The sequence below is a fragment of the Hesperophylax consimilis genome, chromosome 3, assembly GCF_061612785.1.
Source record: "Hesperophylax consimilis isolate HC1 chromosome 3, BYU_Hcon_1.0, whole genome shotgun sequence".
Lineage (NCBI taxonomy): Eukaryota > Metazoa > Arthropoda > Insecta > Trichoptera > Limnephilidae > Hesperophylax > Hesperophylax consimilis.
This window is the reverse complement of record NC_142838.1, coordinates 36,444,387-36,469,330: the sequence shown is the minus strand read 5'-3', so window position 1 is coordinate 36,469,330 and position 24,944 is coordinate 36,444,387. Positions and strand designations below refer to the sequence as shown.

The following is a 24,944-nucleotide window of genomic DNA, read 5'->3' as shown; positions in this document are numbered from 1 at the left end:
AATTTGGATATAAGTGACTGTTCTCTAAATGACCTAAAACAATTATTGAAGAGTCACATAGCTAAATGCTGATATAATATAAAATTGTACTGTATGTAAAATTGTACTGTAACTGGAATTAATGTTCTGTTGTACAATAAAATAAAACTACTTTCCGGTATTTTTTTTTTTTTTTTTTTATTAATACCCCAAACTAGGCAAATGCCCGTATTATGGTGGTAATAAATAAGAAAATATAAAAAAGAAATCATAAGAAAATATAACAAACATAAAATAAAATAAAAACACAATTATACAGGGTGTCCGGAAACTCGTAGTACAAGCGGGAAACTGGTGAATCTACATCACATTTGGAGTCGATTTTGTAGTATATATTTTTTTTATTTGAGCTTTCGTTATCGAGTAAATCGAGTTTGAAGTTGATTTTTTTTTTTTTTTTTTTTTTTTTAATCAAATTCTTATAAATTATTACTGAAGATCAAAGTACCCAACTAATTAAAACTATTTGAAAGTAAAACAAATGAAGAAACTCGGATTTGAAGCATTATTTTGAAATCTCCCTTCATTTAACCCGGTGTAATCATAAAATATTTCTGCTCTGCAGGGTTAAAACATCTGTTATTCAACCCTAAACACCAGAAAAAACTTTAACCCTAAAATAGCCGAAAAATTTTTTTTTTTGGTTTTTTTTTTTTTTTTTTGAAAATGCTCAAATCAAAATTTTTTTTATTTTTTTTTTTGGTTCCCCATGTGGTGTAGATTCTCCAGTTTCCCGCTTGTACTACGAGTTTCCGGACACCGTGTATAATGTTAAACACAATTATACAAAAATAATAAATATATATGCGATAATTTGGATAAAGTCGGAATGAATTCACTTAATGGTCTTTCTTCAGTCAGACAATAATTTCATTCAGGAAGCTTTCTGATTTCATTCTGCCACATTCTATGAGCCATACGGTTATTTTCTTTTGAAGAGGGCCTGTTTTAATCTTATTGCATTGCTGCTTGAACCCATTATACACCTTAGGAGCCAGAAATATATGGAAACGTTGTCCAAACGATGTGTTCATTTTTGGTACTATCATCCTTTGTTCTGATCTTAGTCTTGTTGTGTAGCTGTGATCAACAAGACTATGAAGCTTGGGATTGTTTGTATAGTACATTATGAGTGCATGTATATAAATCTGTCTTACATCTAATAATTTTGTTTCCTTAAATAAGGGTGTCGATGGATACATAAAAGGTTTTTTATCCATCACTCTTATTACAGCTTTTTGTGCCTTGGCTAACGGATCTAGTATGGTCTTGGCTGCACCGCCCTAGCTTAGTATGCCATACCTGATAATTGAATGGCACAAAGCATAGTATACAATTTTAATGGTTTTCTTATCAACAATGTTGCGTATATCTTTCAAGAAGAAAATTAGTTTTCTTATTCGTTTGGCCGTATTTTCAATATGCGCTCTCCAGGTCAAAGAGTCATCTATTAAAATACCCAGATATTTGACTAATTGAACCTTTTCAAGGTCTTGACATGCGCATGGGTGAGATATTTGTGTTCCTGGGGTACAGGTGTCATTTAAATGTACTTTTATATTTATGTCACTGTTAGGTTTGCCTCTTTTGTTCATAGAAAAAAACATTGAATTTGTTTTTTTGGCATTTAATGTCAACAGGTTGCATTCTAGCCATTTTGATACTTTTACTAGACCTGTTTCAGATTTTGATTTTATCTCCTCCCATGTCTCTCCTTTGAAAAGTAAAACTGTATCATCGGCAAATGATATTATTTTCCCATTTTCTAGGTCTATTTTGCATAGTTCGTTTATATACGCAAGAAAAAGTATTGGTCCAAGGGTACTACCCTGGGGTACTCCGAATAAAATTTTTTCCGTGTTGCTTAATTTTCCATCGTTCTTTACCAATTGAGTTCTTTCCGAGAGGTAGTCATCAAACCATGCGAGTGGGATGCCTCTCACACCCATCATTTCTAATTTCCTTAATAGTATTTTTTGTGAAATTGAGTCAAAAGCTTTCTGTAAATCTAGAAAGATTCCCACGCATTTTTGACCAGCATCTAAATTGTTCGCCAAATATTCGGTCATATCCGTTATGGCATGTTCAGTTGATTTTTTCTGTTGGAACCCAAATTGTTGTGGCGAGATTAATTTGTGCTTCTCGAAGAAATTCATTAACCTTACTTTGACAAGCTTTTCCAGGATTTTAGATAAAATGCTCAATAGAGAGATCGGCCTGTAATTACTAGGAGAAGACGGATCTCCTCCTTTAAATATAGGACAAACAATTGCTTTTTTGAGGCAATTTGGGAATACTCCAGTTTGCATGCTGAGATTACAAATGTGTGTTAGCGGTGTTATTATACCTTCTTTGCATTTCTTTATGACATTTGCAGTGATTCCATCTATTCCAGGTGCTGAGTTGTGTTTCAGTTCAGAGATGATCCTATTAATTTCTTCTTTGTTTGTTGGTAGAAGGAAAAGAGAATTTTGTTGGCTTCTTCCTGCTCTGTAGTTCAAAGTTAGCTGTCTTTCTGTTGTTTTCATCTTATTTAGGGACGTATTGGCAAGTGTCTGTCCTATTGTTGCAAAGTATTTGTTAAGAGTGTTAAGTCTATTTATATCAGGGTCGGCGTTATTTGTCGAGATTTGCTCCGTCTTGATTTGCGAGATGTCTGTGATTTTATTCGGGGCTATGTTAGCAATTTCTTTAATTACGTTCCAAATTTTCTTTGGGTTTTGTGAGTTATTTTCGATTTTCCTTTTGTAATATTCCTCTTTTACAGAGTGAATAGTTTTTTTACACATATTTCTATATCTAAGATAATTAAATTTCATGGTCTCGTCTTGTGGATGTGTTTTACATTGCATGTGCATCTTATCTCGTTTCTTAATACATTTTATTAAGCCTCTGTTAATCCATGGTTGTAATGCTTCGTTTGTTGTTTTTTTTTGTTTTTTGGTTTCATATTTTTTTATTGTATTTTGAAGAGTTTGAACAAAAATTTCCATTGCAAGATTTGCGTCTGATGATGTCAATATTGATGTCCAGTTTTGTTTCAACATGTCTTCATTATTTTTTTCAAAATTTAGGAGAGTTTCGATATTTTTTATTTTATTTTCTCTGACAATTTTCGTCTCTAAGGCCAATATTACGGGGAAATGATCTGTGATAGCTGTGTTGCAGACAATAGCATTGATTCGTTTACGAGATCTTACCATAATGTGGTCTAGGCAGGAATTTTCCCGTGTTGGTAGGAGAATTGCACTTTTTAGGCCTTTCTCCGCCATGAGTATATTGTAGTCTACAGTATTTGGATGGTTTTCGTTCAGCAAATCTATATTAATATCTCCCGTTACAATAACATTTTGAAAGTGATTTACTTCTGAGAGTACTGAATTTAAAGAATTTAAAAATGTCGACACTTTTTTGAAAGATGGTGAACGGTATAGGGCTACAATACTTATATCATTTTCTATTTTTATTAATAAGCAATTTCCTTCTGCGAAATTAGGCTCTTTAACAACGATTTTTAGTTTTTCCAAAACGTAAACGATAACTCCATCATTTTGATTATAATTACTTTCAGTGTGATATACTTTATAATTAGGAATTTCTTTTGGTTGGTATGTTTCTTTTAGCCAGCACTCTGTTAGAATAATCACATCAAAACTAACTTGAATCCTCTGAAGTAGTACAATAAAGTCATTGAAATTGCGGTTTAGACTTCGGATATTTAAAGTTAGCAATTTCAGAGAAAGTTTTTTTTCTGTGAATACTTTACCACACTGTTCTGGACTTTCAAATGACATAGAATTTACATATTTCAATTTGGCTTCAATTTCCTCATTTAGATCTTCAAGTCCCTTATTATCCATAGTCAGTTCTTTGCTGGGCTCTCTCTTCCATTTTTTGCCGATAAGGGCACTGTCTACTATTTGCTTTATGTGAATAAACATCTTTGTTGGTAGAAATTTTACTGCAATTCCAACACTTTGTTGCTGAATCATCGTCCTTTTTTGGGCATACCATCGATTTGTGCTCGCCGGCGCAGTGGAGACATCTGTCTTTTGTAGCATTGCAGTTGGAAGAGGAATGCCCGAATCCCATACACTTGAAACACTGAAATAGTTGATGAGGAATCCTCCACGTGCACCCTCATGTACCCGATGTTGATACGGCCGAGACTGAGTAGTGCTTTTCTTATTTCACTGTCGACTATTAGTACTATGTTCCTTAATTGATCATTTCGATTTTTTGTGGTTCGAAGGATCTTCATACAGTCTTCTGGTTTTCGGTCTTGGATTTTTTCATAGATAAGATCATTTTGCTGAATGATCATATGGAGGATTTCACTGTCTTTATATTCATTTGCAACTCCTTTGAGGATCACTGTAGGTCGGAGCAGCTTGCCGTCTTGAGCTTTTAGAGATCCTTTATTTGCTTTTGAAATTTCTGTCAGTATTTTTACGGCGTCTGTCTTTTTAGGGCAGGTGATAATGACCTTGTTATTTTTGGCCTTCGACAGTCCACTGACACCCACCCTGAGGACTGCTGGCTTGATGATATCCTTTATTGTTGATGTAATGGATTCCGACGTCGCTCCTAGCTCTGATGATGAAACTATTACGGCATGTCTAGTGTCATCTCCTCGATTTGCCGTTGCCGAGGCATAACTGAGTAGGGGTGTCTTTTGAGCGTTGGCACAGGCTTTTATTTCCCTGCAGTGCCTTTCTTCTGCCTTTAGTTGAAATTCTGCATTTTCTACCTTTGTTTCAAGTAGTTGGACTTCCAGGGCATGAAGTTGCTGTCCCAAGTTTGCTCCTTTTTCAATTATTTCCAGTAAAGATGATATTATGGTTTCACGGACTTCTTTGGATATTGTACTCTTGAGAGGTTCTGCTGCTTTCAGTGCCAGAGTAGCAACTTGTACAATGTTCAGGGCTGACTCGGACTGGTTCATATTCTGAGAAGAAGTAAATTGGGGGGTTTGAATAGGAGTCACGATCGGTTTGGTCTTGGGGGGAGGAGTTTTGTCTTCTTGGGTAGAAAGAAGCGCCGGACTGGATATGACTGTTGTTGGTGAGGATTTTGCAGTAGCGGCGGTGGTAGAAAAAGCAGAGCTAGTGTAAGTGGAAATTGATGCCATCTTATTGGTCTTGATTCCCTTCTTTTGTTGTTTATCCATGACCTTTCTACTTTCGGCTCGGGTTTGTCTTGGAGACTTAGCTAGCTCTGGACTGCTACGGCTCCGGATTATCGGTGACCTTGGCGTAGTTCCCGATTTTTTGAAGGGATCTTTAACCCTTGGGGGGGTACATGGGGAATCTGCCATTCAGGAATTATTGTTTTTAATGTCTTACATATCACTTATATTGTATTTTTTTGTTAAATGTTATGTGTTTTTTGTCTGTGGAATAGATAGGAACGATTGTTTGATTTGTTTTTTTTTTTTTTTTCTCTTAGTTTTTTCTATGGTCAAATCCAAAAGTTTGTTGTGGTTTTTTCTATGGTCAGATCCAAAAGTTTTTTCTGTGGTTTTTTTCTATGGTCAGATCCAAAAATTTTTTCTGTGGTTTCGTCTGTCAGTGGGTAGTCAGGTAACAATAACAGAACGTCTGAAAATGGGAGATTTTAAGATATTAAAAGGACGAATGCCCTGTATTGGGGGCCCGAGATAACACTCGATGATGATTCTACACTTATGATTTACTATTTAAAGTTAAGATTGAGTCGAAAAACGAGTTATTTCTGTTAATTTTGGGATAAATTTCCAGAGCAACTAGAAACGATGTTTAGCTTAGATAAACTTGAATGTAGTTTTTCTTTAGTTTTTCATTAACTTGCAAGCAGTGTTCCATGTAATCAATTGTTCAAGGTTTCCCTTTCCAGTGAAATAGTGACATGCGGCACAGACTACGACGTGTGGTAGACCTTCCCCGCCATGGACAAAGACGGGGTGGTGGCCCGGTTTAACACGCCCGTCACGCAGATCGCCATCTCCAAGAACAATGTCGTAAATTATATTCATTTTTCATTCAAATTATTCACAGCTTAAACACATAAACCAATATTTATGATTAAATGCGACGCTCGTTATATTCTACTTGTTCATAGATTGTGTTAATTAATTTATTTGATTAAATTACACTTTTTGCAAGGTATTGCTTTACAATATTAAGACAATTTATTTGTTTTGCGGATAATAAATGAATAAATAGTTTTCTTAGTTTAAAAACTCAATACATACAAATACAATATTGTACCGATGATTCAATCCAATATTGTATTTGTATGCCTTTCTTAAAAGAATTGAGTTTTTTTACGGACAAAACTGTTTATTCATATTCTTATTGTATGTGTACGGGCGGTAAACCTTGCAAAAAAACACATTTTAATCAAATAAATTAATCAAATCCATCAATGAACACGTAGAATATAACAAGCGTCGTGTTTAACTTTAAGCTAATTCTACCACTATTTTGCACTTTTGTTGTTTTAAAATATGTGCTTCCGAATATTCTAGTTTTATCTATTATCTTCTGCTTCCTTGTCTATATTCTCTTGCATTTTCTTCCACTTGCTTTTATTCTTTTCTGCTCATAGACATGCCGATAAGGATGAGGGGAACAAACCATGTTTTGAGGAGTGGGGAAGTGGCGTAGGGGTCAGCCTTTCAATGACTGGTCAATAAATGAATCAGACAGTTTAGATGACACAAAATTTTGTCCTTGATCTGTCAATATGGCTTTTGGTATACCAAAACATGAGACAAAAGTTATGAAGTTAATGGCTGTTTCTTCTGCAGTTGCATTTTTAATTGCATATGCTTGACTGAATTTGGTCAAATCATCTTGAAATATATGTATGAATTTATTTCCATCTTTAGTTTCAGGTAACGGACCTACTACATCTAAAGCTAGCCTTTCAAAAGGTTCTCTAGAAGTTGACGTTATGATCATGGGTGCCGTATTATTTTTCCTGTAAGTCTTGTTCATTTGACATTGAGAACAATTCTTAATATAATCTTCAATTGATTTTTTCATGTTTTTCCAGGTGTATTGGTTCCTGATGCGATTATGCATTTTGTGGAATCCTAAATGTCCTGCTAATGGTGAGTATTCTAGGGATATCATTGACTTCAGCATTCTTGATTTTATTCCTGTTGATATTGATTTTTATATCTGATTTATGGAATATGTATGATAATATTTGTTTTAGCTTATCATAATTTATTTGGTTAAATGAATCATTATTAATCAAGTCCGATATTGAGAACTCTTTTATTTTTTTATTTATCAATATGGTTTTTTAATTTTTTAAAGCGATAAATACATCCGAGTATGATAGTTTATCATAGTGGTTTACTTTTATAAATATATGGTAGTAAGTTTTATTTTTTCGTTTTGTGGTTTCCGTCTGATAAAGTTCATGATCGCTTATCTTGAATATTTCGACCTAGTTAGATTGATAGACAATGTCGGTACAGTAGGGTACACAGTCATCAAGGTCAATTGATGTAGGATATGCGACGTGTTTATCGTTGGTTTTTAATAAGTTATCATACTCATTAATTATTACATCATCTAAAATTAATTATTTGTGTTTTTCTAAAAAGGTTTTGTATGTCATATCTAATTTAGTTGCAAATGCGTTTACTGGTATACGTGATAGACAATCAGCGCTGGAATTTAATTTTCCTGGTTTATATCGAATTTCATATGAATATTCTTCTAGTTTCAATCTCCATCTAACTAGTTTTTGAACCTGGATCTTTCGCACTAAATAACCAAGTCAATGGTTTGTGGTCAGTTATTATAATTGAATGTTCTTCCATAGATATAAGGTCGAAAGTGATTCACCGACCATACTAGTTAGTTAGTAGTTCTTTTTCTGTTGTATTGTAATTTCCTTCTGCGGAATTAAGTGTTCTAGATGCGTAACAAATGCGTAAATCTTTTCCGATTTCTCCCTGGGAAAGTATCGCGGCGATTACGTAGTTAGAGGCATCTGTTTTCAATACAAATGGTTTAGAAAAGTCTTGGTATTGTAATATAGGTGCTGTTATCAATTTATTTTTTAAATTTTCAAACGCGTTTTGTTGATTTTCTGTCCAGTCAAAATTAATGTCTTTCTTTAAAAGTGATGTTAAAGGTTTAGAAATTTTAGCAAAGTCATCAATAAATTTCCTGTAGTATCCTACCAGTCCTAAGAATTGTTTAATTTCTTTGGGGTTTTTCGGTGCTGGGAATTGTGAGACTGCTTTGATTTTATCAGGGTTTGGACTAACTCCTTTATCAGTGATTCCAAGTCCGAGTCCAAGATAGGCGACTTCTTTTTTTAGAAATTCGCATTTATCTGGTTGAATTTTCAAGTTGTATTCTCTTAATATTCTTCCTATCAAATATAGTTATACACTGAAAAACCACATTTTATTATCTGTACCTGAAATTAGGGACCTCGGTATAATCTTTGATGGTAAATTATCTTTTACTAATCACATTAATGTCATTACTAGTAAAGCAATGAAAATGTTGGGCTTCATTACTAGAATATCTAAAGATTTCAAAAATATCCATACATTAAAATTACTTTATTCAACTCTAGTCAGAAGTCAATTAGAATATAATTCGTCTATATGGAACCCTTCCTACAAAAACCATGCAAACTCCATTGAAAGAATCCAACACAAATTTCTCAGAACAATTAACTTCAAATTAGGAATTCCCTCTGACGACATTGATTACGATTCATTATTACAATTAATGCATCTCTTATCGTTAAAACATAGAAGAATACTTAATGATCTAATTTTTTTATTTAAAATAATCAATCACCGGTTTGACTCCCCTGAATTAACTTCGTTGATAAACTACCATGTTCCCTGTAGACCAACTAGACTCAAGTCACCTTATTATTGTAACAATACTGGAACTAACGCAGAACAAAATTCAATAATCCATCGCTTGCACAAATTAGGCAATGAATATTCCAACATCGATCACGCTGATTGTCTATTATCATATAAAAGATGCATAAAACAAAAATCGTCGAGTAATACCATACAATCATAATGATTATGTACTTCAGATTAAAAACTACTAGTACTCCATAGGTAGAAGCTGATATCAGTGCATTATATATCATAGTCATCATAGGTACTATGTTAAACTTTATCGGACTGTCAAGCAGTGTCGCACATTATTATTACACACACGATTCTCCCGGTAGATTTACGTAATTTATTAGTTTTGTTTCCTTTTCATATTATAATAGTATATATTTTATTCCTTTCATTTTCTAATAGTATATACCTATCTAATATCTTTTATTTTATTTTTTAAAAACTCTTTGCCTTCTAGACATTTTATAAGCACTTCATTCTTCCTTATACTACTTTTTTGTATATTATTACATATAATTTCTTTCTTTGACTTATTACTATACTACAGATTGCTACTTATATTTAGCCCAGTCAATGAAGGGAAAAAAAGACCCAATGTCGGAACTAATTCCCCGGAAGCTGAATTTTTCACAGATGTTAGAAGACCTTTAGACATGTATTTTTACAAAAGTCCCCGACTTTCCCCCTTGTGCTTCCTTCCCCACCCCCTCTTGAATATATTTTTCAAAGCCTTTCGGAATACGCTAATATCTCCTTAATGGTTTTATAAAATCAGATTATTTATTTTTTGTTTAGTTTCTAATTAGTTATTCTAAAAAATTGTATTCTTTCATTTTTGCGAGAAAAGCTATACAATCTCTACAATTTATTAGTAAAGGGAAAATATCAGTTTTAAAAAATTGTATATCAGAATATATTTGCACATAACTTTTTATGAGCCTGTTAACGAAAAAATATTAATCGACAAAACTTGTAGACAATATTTTTAGCTATAAAATAATGTGTATAATGATGGGTTTTAATTTATAATAAGGCACGTAGGCTGTTAATAAGAAGCACGGCGCGCGGTGGCTCGAACGCGCAGCGGTTCGCGGCGCAGCGAGAAATTACTAAAACCTAAGGGAAGTAATGATTAATTCATGTGCTTGCTTTTTTTATAACAAAATTCGTCTAACGTTGAAGAGTTTTATTGTTATTTACCAGTTTTAGTTGGGAGGGGGGTAATATAAATATTTTCCCCTGCCTAATGAAGCGCTTTCATTATCTACCAACCACCGTGCCCCGGTCTGGCTAAACAGTCAAATAATGTTATATGATTGTTTGTTACTTATTATTTAAATAATGTTATGTGGGAAATTTATGGGAATCAGTTTACGCGTCCTCAACAGTAACCCGCATGCTCCATGGACATGAATAATCTCGGGCAAACAGAACCTACACTTTAACAGCAGCGTCTCTTGTCCACGTAATGAGAGAAGAATACCTAGATATTGATGGGAAATTAAGACAAATAGAAAATATGTATCAAGATTTAGTTACGTGGAAAAAAAATATGGAGGAGGTTAATAATGATGACAATCTAAAAGAGACGATTCCATATACTGAAGCAAGTGAAGACAGGATTAAGGAATCATCGAGTAGGACTGCCAAGTTGTGGCTTTACCTTCTACATTGCATCGACCTCATGCTTAGATTTATATTTGCAGAGAAGTCCGGGAATCGGAAAATGCACCTAAATACTGTTGTTAATATGCTTCCATTTTTCCACCCGGCAGGACATTTACCATACGGAAAACAGCACATATCTACGTTCAAAGTATGTTGCAACTCGAATCAAGAATAACTAAAGAAGAATATTTACTATTCACTAATGGGTACTTTAAAATAAGAAGAAGCGAAAGATATTGGTCCGGTACGTGGACGGACATGATCATCGAGCAGTGTCTCATGCGACCAATGAAGTCAGTAGGAGGTTTGACACTTGGGCGCGGAATCACTCAGCGCTTTGTCAAAGTGGAAACTTGGAACCACTTACTGCGTGAAAGTGCAAGAGAGCATTGAAGAATTCATCGGTATAGAATTTAATTTTACTGAACAACATGTTGAGCTGCGCGAATCACGGAAGAAAAGGGATGAGCTAGATATAGGAAAATATACATCATGGCTAAGAGCTGGTGTCTTTATCTTCAGGGTTTATTTCAGATAATAGTGTCAATTGTGATAACGCTTATGAGGTGAGCCTGGCAGCTATGCAAAAAATGAAAGGATGTAATTTTGGAGATATACGACTGAAAAGGAAAGACATGGTGACTACACAGCAAGATTCAAATCCGCAACTGTTAGGACGAGACAAGTTGCAGTAAACCCCCAGCAGCTATTTAACAGAATACTGTGCATTGGTGATAGTCCTAGCAAGCTTTAGACCTACTTAGGATATGAATTGGCTTCAAGACCCCTTATATTTTTGATGAAGTCTCCCTTCTTAAAGGAACAAAATCATGTATGGCGAAAGTATTCATGACGAAGTTGATTTGGAAAATGCTGCAATAGTCATCGATGGAGGATACCTCCTACACTCTGTTGTTTGGCAAACTTAAACTACTTACGAAAACATCATTAAATCATACTCACGTTTCGTCCATACTAAATTTGGCAAACATTCTATTGTCGTTTTCGATGGATACCCTGAAGAACCAACTGTAAAATATGAAAAGCAAAGACGAAGGTCGGCTAGCAACTCATCGTGCGATATTGAATTAAACTTCACTACACGTTGTTTGACTAAGAAGGAAGCTTTCTTATCTAATAAGAAAAACAACAAAAATGATGATTGAAGCACTGTGTCATGAATTTAGTGAATCTGGTTTGAAAACAGTCACGGCCGCAGGTGATACCGATATTGATATTGTACTAACCGGCATCGAACAACTCAACATCTTCTCAAAAGTGATTGTTGTTGGCACGGATAGTGATCTTTTGGTATTACTTGTAAGTCTTGCTCCTGAAGGAAAATCAATTTTTTTCTGTTAAGATGTTGGTGGAAAACCCCTTCAAGAACTTTCTACATCACAGAGAAACCTATAATGTTACATAAAGATATTCGAAAACACATGCTATTTACCCATGCTATTACGGGCTGTGGTACGACAACATCTTTATATGGGTTAGGAAAGATAAAAGCTGTTGACATGATGAAAAACAATCCCGAAGCAAAACGAGCAGCTGACGCATTTCTGGAAAAATTCGCTCTCTATGTATGGTCTTGGTAGCTACTCTAATTGAAACGAAGCTCGACTACAAGTCGAAAAACTACAAGTTTACCAGACTAACGACAAAATCAGCTTTTAAATCTAAATTTGACTTGGCAAAACTACCACCGACTTCAGAATCGTGTCATCAACATTTGTTGAGAGTTTATTTGCAAGTACAGTTTTGGTTAGGAAACAAACTAAACCCTATAAACTGGGGATGGAGGTATGAAAATGTTAATGAAAATGGTGGAAAGAAGAAATTTTTGAAACCATTTGCTCTTGATGACCTCCTTTCTCTGGTGTCCTATTCCTGCAAGTCTGGATGTGGAAATTACTGTGGCTGCAGAAAATCTGGATTTACCTGCTCTGCCATGTGCTACAACCGTAACGGATTATCATGTCTGAACACACCCCAGTATGACGAATAAATGGAAGACTCTCTTGACTAGAAAATTATTTGAATATTTGCCTAATTTTGTCATACATAATATTGGTAAGTATATAATATAATTTACAAACCGTTTTGTCATTATAATATTTTTTGAGGTATATTTTAAGAAGCTTCTTTGAAAGTAAACCATTTTAGGTCTATGCACTATTTTAAGTGATTTGTTATTTCTGTATTTTATTGTTGATAGGTGCACATAATAAAACAAGTGAGAATTTCCACAAATGATTTTTTAGAACTTCGCCATAACATAAGGTCTGCAATATTTTAATGTTGTGAAAGGGTAGTCCCACGCTGTTGTAGGTTTTTTTTGGCTTATTTCACATAACTTTATTTAAATAATAAATAACAAACAATCATACAACATAATTTGACTGTTTAGCCAGACCGGGGCACGGTGGTTGGTGGATAATGAAAGCGCTTCATTAGGCAGGGGAAAATATTTATATTACCCCCCCTCCCCTCCGAACTAAAACTGGTAAATAACAATAAAACTATTTATTGTTATTAAGTTTAATTTGTAGAACTCCATTTTATTTTTTTATTTTTTATATATACAATAATATTATTATTGGGTTTATAAAAACAGTTTATTTTTTAACAAGTTCTGCTGTGTAATTATTATTACGCGTGACAGCTGTTTCGCCCTCTGAAGGCATTATCAAACTGTCACGCGTAATAATAATTACACAGCAGAACTTGTTAAAAAATAAACTGTTTTTATAAACCCAATAATAATATTATTGTATATATAAAAAATAAAAAAAAAAAAAAATAAAAAAAAAAAAATAAAAAAAAATAAAAAAAAAAAAAACAATAAAACTCTTCAACGTTAGACGAATTTGTTATAAAAAAGCAAACACATGAATTAATCATTACTTCCCTTAGGTTTTAGTAATTTCTCGCTGGGCCGCGAACCGCTGCGCGTTCGAGCCGCCGCCCGCCGTGCTTCTTATTAACAGCCTACGTGCCTTATTATAAATTAAAACCCATCATTATACACATTATTTTATAATTAAAAATATTGTCTACAAGTTTTGTTGATTAATATTTTTTCGTTAACAGGCTCAGAAAAAAGTTATGTGCAAATATATTCTGAAATACTATTTTAAAAACTGATATTTTTCCTTTACTAATAAATTGTAGAGATTGTATAGCTTTTCTCGCAAAAATGAAAGAATACAATTTTTTAGAATGACTAATTAAAAACTAAACAAAAAATAAATAATCTGATTTTATAAAACCATTAAGGAGATGTTAGCGTATTCCGAAAGGCTTTGAAAAATATATTCAAGAGGGGGTGGGGAAGGAAGCACAAGGGGTAAAGTCAGGGACTTTTGTAAAAATACATATCTAAAGGTCTTCTAACATCTGTGAAAAATTCAGCTTCCGGGGAATTAGTTCCGACACAAAACCTTCATTGACTGGGCTAATTATATTTATATCTCTTTTTTCATACTTTTAACCTTACTTACTATTTACTGATTGTACCATTATACTTACATTTATATTGTTGCATTCCTTATGTTGCTGTACTATTCTCTGTAAATTAGTATGTGAATGGCACATGTTGTGCCGTATATGTGAAATAAATAAATAATAAATATCGTTTTGAGTTTTTTATCATGATCTTCTAGAGAATTGGCATATATAACAATATTATCTAGAAATACAAAGCAATTTACTCCTTGTAGGAATGTCAACGTGAAAAACGTGATTTATTTTTTCATGAAATTTAAGTTCAATAGTTCCGTCTGTTTCACAAGCAGATTCAGTTTCTCCGATTCCTTGAATTTTTAGTTTATTATTTATGTTTATTTTGCGAATACTATTTTGATCGAGAATATCTCTTTTTATGAGTGATATTGCTGCGCCTGTGTCTATTAAGAGACTACATTTTTTATTATTATTACCAAAAGGTATTTTAACATATTGCAGATTTAATAGTCTTTCTCTGTTAATTTTTACAACACATATTTTATAGCATATATCATAACCATCTTGTACATTGGGTTTAGTAGGGTTAGTTACAATAGTTGGTTGGGCATCGGTCATGTTCTCTATTCCAACGTCGCGATGCATGACGTGGATCTGTACGCGTTTAAATGATTAATCGCATGAGAAGTAGAGGGTGTTCCTATTTTAAAGTTTATCCTTTTACTTGGATCTTTCAAAAAACAGTTATCTCCTAGATGTCCTTTCTTTTTACAGAATGTACATTCGGGCAAGTTAGGATTTTTCCTTTTATCAAAAGTTGTATTACATGGTACAAAATTGTACACTTTATGTATTAGGATTTTTATTGTTATTTTTTCAATAACAATTCACACTTATGTGTCCATCCTTATTGCAATGATTACAATGTTTTAATTTTTTTTTGTACTATTTAAGAGTGAGGTTAATCGTTCTTCTTCAAGCGCTATTTGAAAAGCATCATTTAAATTAGTAGGCATGCGTGCCCTTAAATGTTCAGAAATTTTTGAATTTATTCCAATAATGAATGTTTGTAAAGCCAAGTCATTTGTACTGGCATATCTTCCTTCCAATTCGTCTCGATTTATGGTCGAGTGTTTATAGAAGTTTTTAATTTCTTAACACATGTTTCTATTCTGAACATATATGTTGCAATATCTTCTCCATTTTTCTGCTTGCAATTTTGTAATTCAATTAGTAAGTGCGTTTGACTTTTTGATTCTCGGAAATAAGTTTTTAAGAATTCTTTTAGTTGATCAAAATTTTCTATAACTTTATTAGAACATGCCGTTTGTGCCTTATCTGTTAATTGGGATAATATATAAAAGAGTAAGAGCTGTTTTTGGTTTTCATTGACCAATTGGATAGCTCTTTCACAGTTTAGTAAGAATGATGTTAGCTTGTCCCTATTACCATCAAATGGGGATATAAATTTCATCAATATTGCTAAACTCGCTTCCTTCCCCTTTACGGCGGAGTCGGCTTCCATTTTGTTTTTTTTTCTTGTTTTTGATTCTAACAATTTAAGTTTAAATATCACAATTATTTTACTGTTGTTGAGATGTTTTTTTTCTTCTGGTGTTGAATTTTTAAGTAGTTCGATTTGAAGTATTCTAGTCTGCGGACACCGTCTTTTCAATTTGTGAAAAAGTAACTTTCAGTTCAAGGGCTGTAACGTGTAGCTGTGGTCCTCTTGCAATCGTCTGCTTCGATTTGAAGGTTGTCTGGAATCTCAGTAGAAATGTGACTTCAGTTAGTTGATCTATTATCATCATTATTAGATCAGTTAGTTTAATCGATGATTTTTGATATCACAATCCGACTTCTGACACCAATGTTGTGATCCCACTTCTGACACTGATGTTGTGATCCCACTTCTGACACTGATGTTGTGATCCCACTTCTGACACTGATGTTGTGATCCCACTTCTGACACTGATGTTGTGATCCCACTTCTGACACTGATGTTGTTGATGTCGAGCTAAGTGAGATCTAGTTTTTAGCTCCATCTTCAAATATCTCCTGATATTTGTTAAATGTGAAGAAGCTGCTTTTTGGGATGTGATACACAATAAGTACCTAAGTACTTTATTAAAGATATAATCAAGTTTATTGAATTTATAACAATTTACAATTGACAAGTTTCAAAGTTATAATGGTTATGGTATAACAGCGAAAAGGCGAATAACAATGATTGGTGAGTTTGTATGGCTTATATACTATTCAGTTTTATTGCGTGTCAGAATATCCTTGAAGTTTTTTGGTGCAAATATAATAATATAATATTTTACTGGGATGTGGTTTTAGTCATATCCTTTAAGTAGCTTAACTGCGTAGTTAAATAATTAGATCATCATTGAATAATCCATATTACACATTATTAGGTAAGCTAGGTACATTAGTATGTTGGGGTACATAACAGTTCCATGATAATTCAACACACCTTTAAAAAGTGATGAAAAAAAACTAACGTATAAACCTAACCTAAGTAATCTAATTTTTGTTTCATGACTTTAAATCACTTTTTAAAGGTGTGTTGAATAAGGAAGTTGAGTCCATTTTTTTTATTTTTTTTATCAATGTTCGCATTCAAACTTAAATACTGGTATTTTTTTTTTTTTTTTAAGTTTGTTTTCATAATTAAATTAATTCTCAAAGTTTAAATTTTATTAAGCCCGCCAAAACGAGCGGAATCCGAGCGGTAAGAGGCGGGGTGTGGGTGTGACGTCATTCGAACTGTGAAAAGCACGTCGCTTAAGCATTTTGTATGGAAAAAAATTTAATTCTTCAACAAGGAATTCCAGTATTTTTTTACCAATGTTAACCGTCTATTAGAATTGATGTTATTAAAAAAAAAGAAAATTGATTAAGATTTCATAGTTAAATTAATATTTTAATTTAGAATATTAGCTTTTCCCGCCCGGTACGGTATTTGTTGACGTGCCCCGCGCGAATTCAGGACCACCGCGCAGAAAGGTAAGGACCAAAAGTAAAATAACGGTTTACAGCCCAGTTCACTGTGAGACTTTTCTGGGAGGCCGGCGGCCTGAAGTGTATCACATGTTATGTGACATGTATAATAATAAAAACTTCTAAGTTATGCAATAAACAACATATTATTATAAAGCACTATACAAATATGTATCTTTAGAAATCCATTTCATATAATAATAACAACAAATACGTACATATATTTGACAACCCCAAATAAACGTTTGGCCTATACACCTCTCTCATCTAAACCGACCATCTCTCATGTAATAGAAAGAGATGCACCATAGGTGATCCGTTGTACGTACAAGTCACGACACATGTGACGTCAGAATTCTTTCGACCAATCGTGGAGCGTATACGGTCTATTGCTATTGAATGCTTTTTCAACAACGTTTAACTAATTCTAAGAATAATAATATAGAAATATATTTATATATTTAGAATCGATATTTTTTGATCTACATGAACAAATTTTTTATAAGTCAAAATATTTTTCACTCAACTTCCTTATTATCATTTTGAAAAGTTATCCGGTCACCGAATAAATTGAAATCTATTTTTTAATAGGCTTTTGAAAAAAGATATATTTCAATAATAAATAATTTAATTAATTAAAAACTGTCATTGTAAAATTTACCATTTCACTATAAACAAAGATCTTTACAACCACAGAAGACAACATAATGTTCTACTGTTTAAAATAAATCTTAACATGTTTAACATTGCCAGAAGCTGGGCTGCTGTTCCGAGAATATGGAAGCCAAAATCTGCTCCCTGGAAGACAAGACTGTGTCGGAGGTGATGTCACATGAGGGCCCCAAAGGTATGATTCATTATTTTTTATATTATTCTTGTTACCTGTGCAATTTGTAAATCTATTATCTCATTTCATCTTCTTCCCCTTGTCCTATTCGGGTCGATCGCTTCGACAAGGCGTCTCCAAGCATTTTTGTCCTGTTTTAGGTTCTGTATTTTATTTTATATTTTTTTTATCCGTATTATGTACGTAAAGTATTCTTTTTTTTCAGATAATATGCTCAGTATCTCAATGTTTATTTTCGCCAAGTGGAAATTACCAAGCGGCTAGTACTATAGCGGGACAAATAGTTGTTTGGAATATAAATACATCCTCAGCTTTAGGGATAACGGAACACCCCACGTCACACAATGTTTGCTCAATGACCTGGAATCTGACAGGTGTGTATTAACTATGCAATAATATCTTATATTTAGGGATAACCGAACACTCCACGTCACACAATATTTGCTCAATGGCCTGGAGTCTCACAGGTCTGTGTTAACTAAGCTATTATATCTCATATTTAGGTATAACGGAACACTCCACGTCACACAATGTTTGCTCAATGGCCTGTGTATTAACTGTGCCATAATATCTTGTATTTAGGGATAACGGAACACTCCACGTCACACAATGTTTGCTCAATGGCCTGTGTATTAACTGTGCCATAATATCTTGTATTTAGGAATAACGGAACACTCCACGTCACACAATGTTTACTCAATGGCCTGTGTATTAACTGTGTCATAATATCTTGTATTTAGGGATAACGGAACACTCCACGTCACACAATGTTTCCTCAATGGCCTGTGTATTAACTGTGCCATAATATCTTGTATTTAGGGATAACGGAACACTCCACGTCACACAATGTTTTTTCAATGGCCTGGATTCTCTCTGTCTGTTCTCTAAGTCTGTATTAACTAGGCTATAATATCTTATATTTTAAATCATGCTATGTTACAGATATAGTATTATGGTGCCTAAGAATGCTGAAATATGTTAACATCTTCGCATATCCATCATCATCTCCATATGCAAATGTCGTTTATGTGATCCATTAAGTTTCACTAAAATACATGTGATTTATTTATTTATTTATACTGGGTTTTTACAGACGATTTTTACTTACGTGAGAACAATCCAGTTATAAAAACTCAGTTAATATACAAATACGTACAACAATTACTAAAATCTACTCAGCCATAGGACACATTAATTTTCATATACCCAAATAAAGATTAAAATATAAAACAAATAATAATAAAAATTCCAGATTAAAAATATATATGCAACACAAATATTACAGAAAAGTAAAAGACGCAAGTAATACATAATATAATCAGTGCAACATATTATTTAACAATAGCAGGATTTTTTTTCTGATTCCATATAAATTATCGACAAAAATATCTACTTCAGCACACTCAATCTTATTATACAGTCGACACATTTGGGTCAGAGGGCAAAGTAGGCGATATTATTTTTGAAAATATTCAGGTGAAAAATGCTATGGTGTCTTAAACAATGGGAATTGGGGACATTTATTTCAATATCCCTAAGACATAATGAGGTATCAAGATGGCCGTGGATAATTTTATCGAAACATATTAAGTCAGTCAATTGCCTTTTTATTTTAAGTGTATTAATCTTAAAGTATTCACGACGTGCGTCGTATGATCTAAGATGGTCATGTAGTCCACATTTGAAAGATAATAGTCTAAGCATTTTTTTTTTACCGATTCTATAATGTTTTCAAACTTGCAATAATGTGGATTCCAAATAGTGCTTCCATATTAAAGTTTTTCTTCTAATTAAGGCATAGTAAAGGGTTAGAATTGATTGAGGATCTTATCGCATAGTTATTCTGTGAAAAAATTCCATCTTTTCAAGTGATCTGGACTTAATGTTATTGATATGTAAATCAAATATGAATTTAGAGTCAAAAGTAATTCCTAGATCTCTTATAGAAGACACTTTCTTAAGAATAAAAATTCTTTCTAACCTTATTTCGATTAAAGTTTAAAATGTTACATTTTTCAACATTTAAGTGCATATCATTGACAGTAGGTACCACCAGTTATTTAGTGTATCGAGATCCTTTTGAAGCACTAGATGATTGGTAACAGACTTAATTTTACGAAAAATTTTAAGATCATCGGCGAAAAAAGCATAATCACTGTTTAATTTCGAGCCAACGTCATTTAAGAATATAAAAAAAAGCAGGGGGCCAAGATTTGACCCCTGTGGTACTCCAGAAGTTACATTTATAGGGGATGATTTGTATCTGTTAATAAGCACTAGTTGTGTTCTATTATATAAATATGATTTCATCCAACGCAATAAGTCTCCATGTATTCCTATTTGTTCTAGTTTCTTTAGTAAGATGGAATGGTTAACTTTATCAAAAGCTTTTTGGAAATCAGTATAAATTGCGTCTACTTGTAATCTTTCATTACACACATAATTACAAAATTCCAAAAGATTTTAGTTGATAGATCTATGAGGAACAAACTCATGTTGCCTAGTGCAGAGAATAGGCTTAAAATGTGAAAAAATATTTTTGTATATCAACGATTCAAAAACCTTGGCAAAACATGACAGTATACTAATTGGTCTGCAGTTTTTTTTAACAAAGATTGGTCACCTGATTTGAAAACTGGTACCATATGTGGTTCTTTCCACAAGTCAGGAAAAGTTCCCGTAGTTAAAGATGCATTAAAGATAATGAACAGCGGTAAACATAAAGAATCTGCACAGCAACTGACAAAGAATGGAGGAATTTTAGAGATTTTGATATATTTATTCGATATAAAAAACAAAAAATGGAAAAATACATAATTACTTTTGGTTCTAAAAGCAATTAAAACAAAAATTAATTTTCATTTTAATATTTTTGTACTTAACAGGAGATGCAGGCTACCCGTTGGAACCATGGCTGATGACACCCATTCCAAATTCAGCCATTGACAGTGAGAAAAGGTACACCGACGCTCACTGTAGAGCTCGGTCAGCTGTGGAGAGGTGTTTTGGAGTTCTGAAAGGAACTTGGAGGTGTCTGTCTGCCCAGCGAATACTAATGTATGAACCCAAACGAGCTCATCACATAATCAATTCGTGCGTTGTGCTGCACAATATGCGGAGATTAACTCGCATCCATGAGCATGATAACCATTCTGAAACGGATAATAGGCCATTATCCGTTTCAGATAGAGAAGAGTCAGAACTTCCAAGGACACGTCTTGCTGAAGGAAGACGTGTAAGAAGTCACATCATCACTACGCACTTCCATAACTAATACTATCTAGTTTCATTATGTGTACAATTTAATTTGTATATTCATATAGTTTTCTTAATGTTGTTAACAGTTTTGTTTCCCTATATGATTTTTTGTGATATGTAGTAAAATAGTTTTTTGATTACCTTGTTTTGTATTACCTGTAATTCATTTATGTAAATTTCAAGTGCTTTTCCCCAGATTTCAGCCAAGTTTCATTCACTGTTGATTATGATATTATCGGATGAGGCAGTACAAATGAAAATATTCTATATTCACTAATTAAAATCAAAAAAGCCATCATGAAAATTACACTGAAAGGCTCTGTAAGAATTAGAAGTGATTTTTCAATAATCTTAACATCATGTCAATTAAACAACTATAACAAACAATAATAAACAATACTATTTTTACATTCGTAAATCCCACTCTCATTTCAAATCACAGCAACATTATAACGTAAAAGGAAGATAATATCACATTTATTAGTATTATTGTAAAATTAACGTTTTAAAACACAATATCAATTGAAAAGAATAAATAAATAGTTAAGAGTGAGACTGAAAACCCGCTTTTACAAAAAATACTGACTTTTACTCCCTTTTCCTCATCCTCTGTTACGTCTCTCATCTTCTCTCCTCTCTCTGTATTCTAGTCTACTTAATAATAGCATGAGCATTACAAAAAATACTGACTTTTACTCCCTTTTCGTCATCCTCTATTACGTCTCTCATCTTCTCTCCTCTTCTCTCCTCTCTCTCTCTACTAGTCTACTTAATATTAGCATAAGCTGAGCGAACTGCTCTGCTCTCTCTTCCCTGTCTCTTTCTCTTTCTTCCCTGTCTCTTTCTCTTTCTCTCGTTCTCTCAATTAAATATTTCTCGATTAAATTTGCTCGTCTCTTCTGGGTTTCTGCAATATTCTGTAAAAAAAAAATTCAATCTTGAAATGTAATCAAGTTACTAATTAGGAAGAAGGCCACAAATAATATGCAATAGTAAAGTAAGTTTTCCTCACCGATAAAGTACAATTCTGTTGCTCCATTAGTTTCTGAACTGCAGCCCTGGCTTCGTTTTGGTCTGAAAGTTTAAACTCAATATAATTGATGTCTCTCATAATTTGAATACTTGATTTTTCGATTATTATAAAAATAGAATTTATACGTATATAAATCAATTAAAATACATATTTTGATCTGCTTCACGTAATAATAATTGGTTATCCTGCGAACTTAGATTCGATGGACGCGAATCTACTTGATTTGTATAAAGAATTACCTGTCATGAGTCGAGGCCTCCGCCTTGGTCTCTGGGTTGATGGATGGGGAGTGGGAGGTCTGTCCACTGCGTGAGGAGTGGTCGGCGGTGAAGGGCTAATCACAGGGTTCAGGAATTCACCCCTCACTCCACCACTACCACTCGGAACCCACAGCTCCTCGACCACACCATCATCCTCCTGCTGCATCTCTATAGCCACAGCAGGTTCCTCACCATCTGCTACCTCCATCAATGCCAGAAGAGATCTCTGTAAAACGAAATAAACAGATCAAAATGTATCATTAGAAATTTATTTATGTTATTACACGTATTATGTAAACTAGCAAAAGCATTGGGCATGATCGAGCGTGGGTATAGTCCTATAAAAATAATCAGAATACGTACATCATCATTGTGAAAGTTATCAGGCACGCCTAGTCCTTCTACAGCCACAGCAGGCTCGTCACCAACTGATAATGACACTCCCATCAGTGCGAGAAGAGATCTCTGTAAAACGAAATAAACATATCAAAATCTATCTTATGAAATTTCTTTATGTTTTTACTCATATTATGTAAACTAGCAAAATATTTGACATGAACGAGCGTGGTAAAATACATACATCATCATTGGGAAGGTTGTCAGGCACGTCTAATCCTTCTGCAGCCACTCTGCCTATCAGGCTAAATACTTTGTCCTCCAGCTCGGACAATGTGGTCCTCGCTGATGTGTTGCCGGTCTGCAGGCGGTCTTTCCGCATTTTGGCAACTTTCGCCCTCACATTCGATTTTAATGTGGTCCACACCTGAAACGAATATTTCATTACAGTTGACAGATCAAATTCACTACAACATTGACAAAAACTATTCAAAACTTTTAACTCACTTTTTGCCATTGAGTGGTTGATTTTGGTGGACCAGCGTTATTCAATGTATTTGTGAGATTTCGCCAAAATGCGGCTAAATTCTCCTTCCCATGCATACCGACAAAACGGTTTGCCGCGAAGAGCGGCTCAGCGACCATTGCATCGACCATTATCGTAAACTGGATGGCTGTTGTACGGGCAGATCGATTTGCTTTTTGTACACTGAAAGAGAATTAAATTAACGTCAGATTCTTAATTACACACTTTTTCTTAGGTTTGCACACATAATAATAAAGACAAAATATAATAATACAAGAACTGTATCGCTTTTTACTTGGTTTTTAACATTTCTAAACAAACGTCCACTTCGTACAGACATAATTATTTATACTGTTGATAATTCCGTTTGAGTCCTAGTGAAAAGCATACGAATAATATTTAAATGCTTTTACATACATAATATAGCACCTACTTACCTCATTTTATTGAATTCCTCAGCAAACGACTCAAAAATAACAAGTAAACAACTTGAACTGAATTGAAGTGAATAAACAACTTGTCAACTTTACTGGAAGACAAAAGTGATTCCCCTCGGTGGCGCGATTGGTGGGCAAAATTGACACTTTCAGTGGTGAATGAACAACAAAGTCGTTACTATCTCTCGGGGCAGGTACCTTTTAACAAAACGAAAATCTTCGATAAAGTGCTTATTTATGTTATTTAAAAATAAAATAACAACTAATTAAAATGCAATATAATATAAAGCAATTGTTTTACAAAGTTTTGGTTCAAATCTTGCGTCATTTGATTATATTTCATATATCTGTGTTTTCAAACAATGTCTCAACAACTCTTTACAGAGTTTTTTTAGAATTTTTTTACTTAGTGTCTCCGAAATTAAAAATGTAAGGCTATCACTACTTCGTGAATCGCTCTTAGTCCACAATAGGATCGTTACAAGCGAACTTAATGCTATCCTTACAAGTGATAGCGTTATTTGGCTAACGCTAGCAGATAGGTTAAGGTGAAGAGAACGTGAATCGCGCTCCAGGACCTTTACTCGAGTCTATTTTACTCAAAAAACATTTATTTCATCTGCACTAATTTATTTATTTGTATGAAACAAACAGCTTTTACATAATATACAATGATAAATATAAATATACAAGTTAACTAAAGTCAAGCCACAGAAGTTTCTTATGCTAAAGTTCATTTGAAATGAAGTTTTAATATCTTAAAATTAATATTGCATTAACTTGCAAGCAGTGTTCCATGTAATCAATTGTTCAATGTTTCCCTTTCCAGCGAAATAGTGACATGCGGCACGGACTACGACGTGTGGTAGACCTTCCCCGCCATGGACAAAGACGGGGTGGTGGCCCGGTTTAACACGTCGTAAATTATATTCATTTTTATTAAAATTATTCACAGCTTAAACACATAAACCAATATTTATGATTAAATGCGACGCTCGTTATATTCTACTTGTTCATAGATGGTGTTAATTAATTTATTTGATTAAATTACACTTTTTGCAAGGTATTGCTTTACAATATTAAGACAATTTATTTGTTTGCGGATAATAAATGAATAACCTTGTTTTTTTCCTTGCTTTTGTGAGCGGTGGTGAAATTGGAAGTGTTTTCTTTGTGACT

General features: G+C 33.5%; 1 protein-coding gene and 1 long non-coding RNA gene across 2 annotated transcripts in view; one reads left to right on the top strand and one right to left on the bottom strand.

Annotated features, from left to right (window-relative positions):
- LOC149425374 (uncharacterized) overlaps positions 1–24,944 on the top strand; it is a 31,231-nt gene that overhangs the window by 1,157 nt on the left and 5,130 nt on the right. The window contains exons 2-6 of the long non-coding RNA XR_016305678.1: positions 5,914–6,037; positions 6,911–7,004; positions 7,078–7,135; positions 17,822–17,915; positions 18,121–18,289. This is a non-coding gene — a long non-coding RNA (uncharacterized LOC149425374). The remainder of the gene's footprint in view (positions 1–5,913; positions 6,038–6,910; positions 7,005–7,077; positions 7,136–17,821; positions 17,916–18,120; positions 18,290–24,944) is intronic.
- LOC149425375 (uncharacterized) lies at positions 20,737–23,616 on the bottom strand. Its single transcript, XM_089651098.1, has 6 exons — positions 23,310–23,616; positions 23,047–23,229; positions 22,830–22,931; positions 22,446–22,692; positions 22,186–22,247; positions 20,737–22,090 (listed from the first exon to the last, which is right to left on the bottom strand). Exons 1-6 carry the CDS (start codon positions 23,457–23,459, stop codon positions 21,899–21,901), a joined length of 936 nt encoding a protein of 311 aa, XP_089507224.1. The 5' UTR covers positions 23,460–23,616; the 3' UTR covers positions 20,737–21,898.

Excerpts from the sequence above, each read along its gene's own strand:
- LOC149425375 (XM_089651098.1), bottom strand. The coding sequence starts at position 23,459 with ATGGTCGATGCAATGGTCGCTGAGCCGCTCTTCGCGGCAAACCGTTTT. Across the intron at positions 22,932-23,046 it reads ACAACCTTCCCAATGATGAT|AGATCTCTTCTCGCACTGAT; the intron begins GTATGTATTTTA and ends TTCGTTTTACAG. Across the intron at positions 22,248-22,445 it reads GAGGCCTCGACTCATGACAG|ACCAAAACGAAGCCAGGGCT; the intron begins GTAATTCTTTAT and ends TTAAACTTTCAG.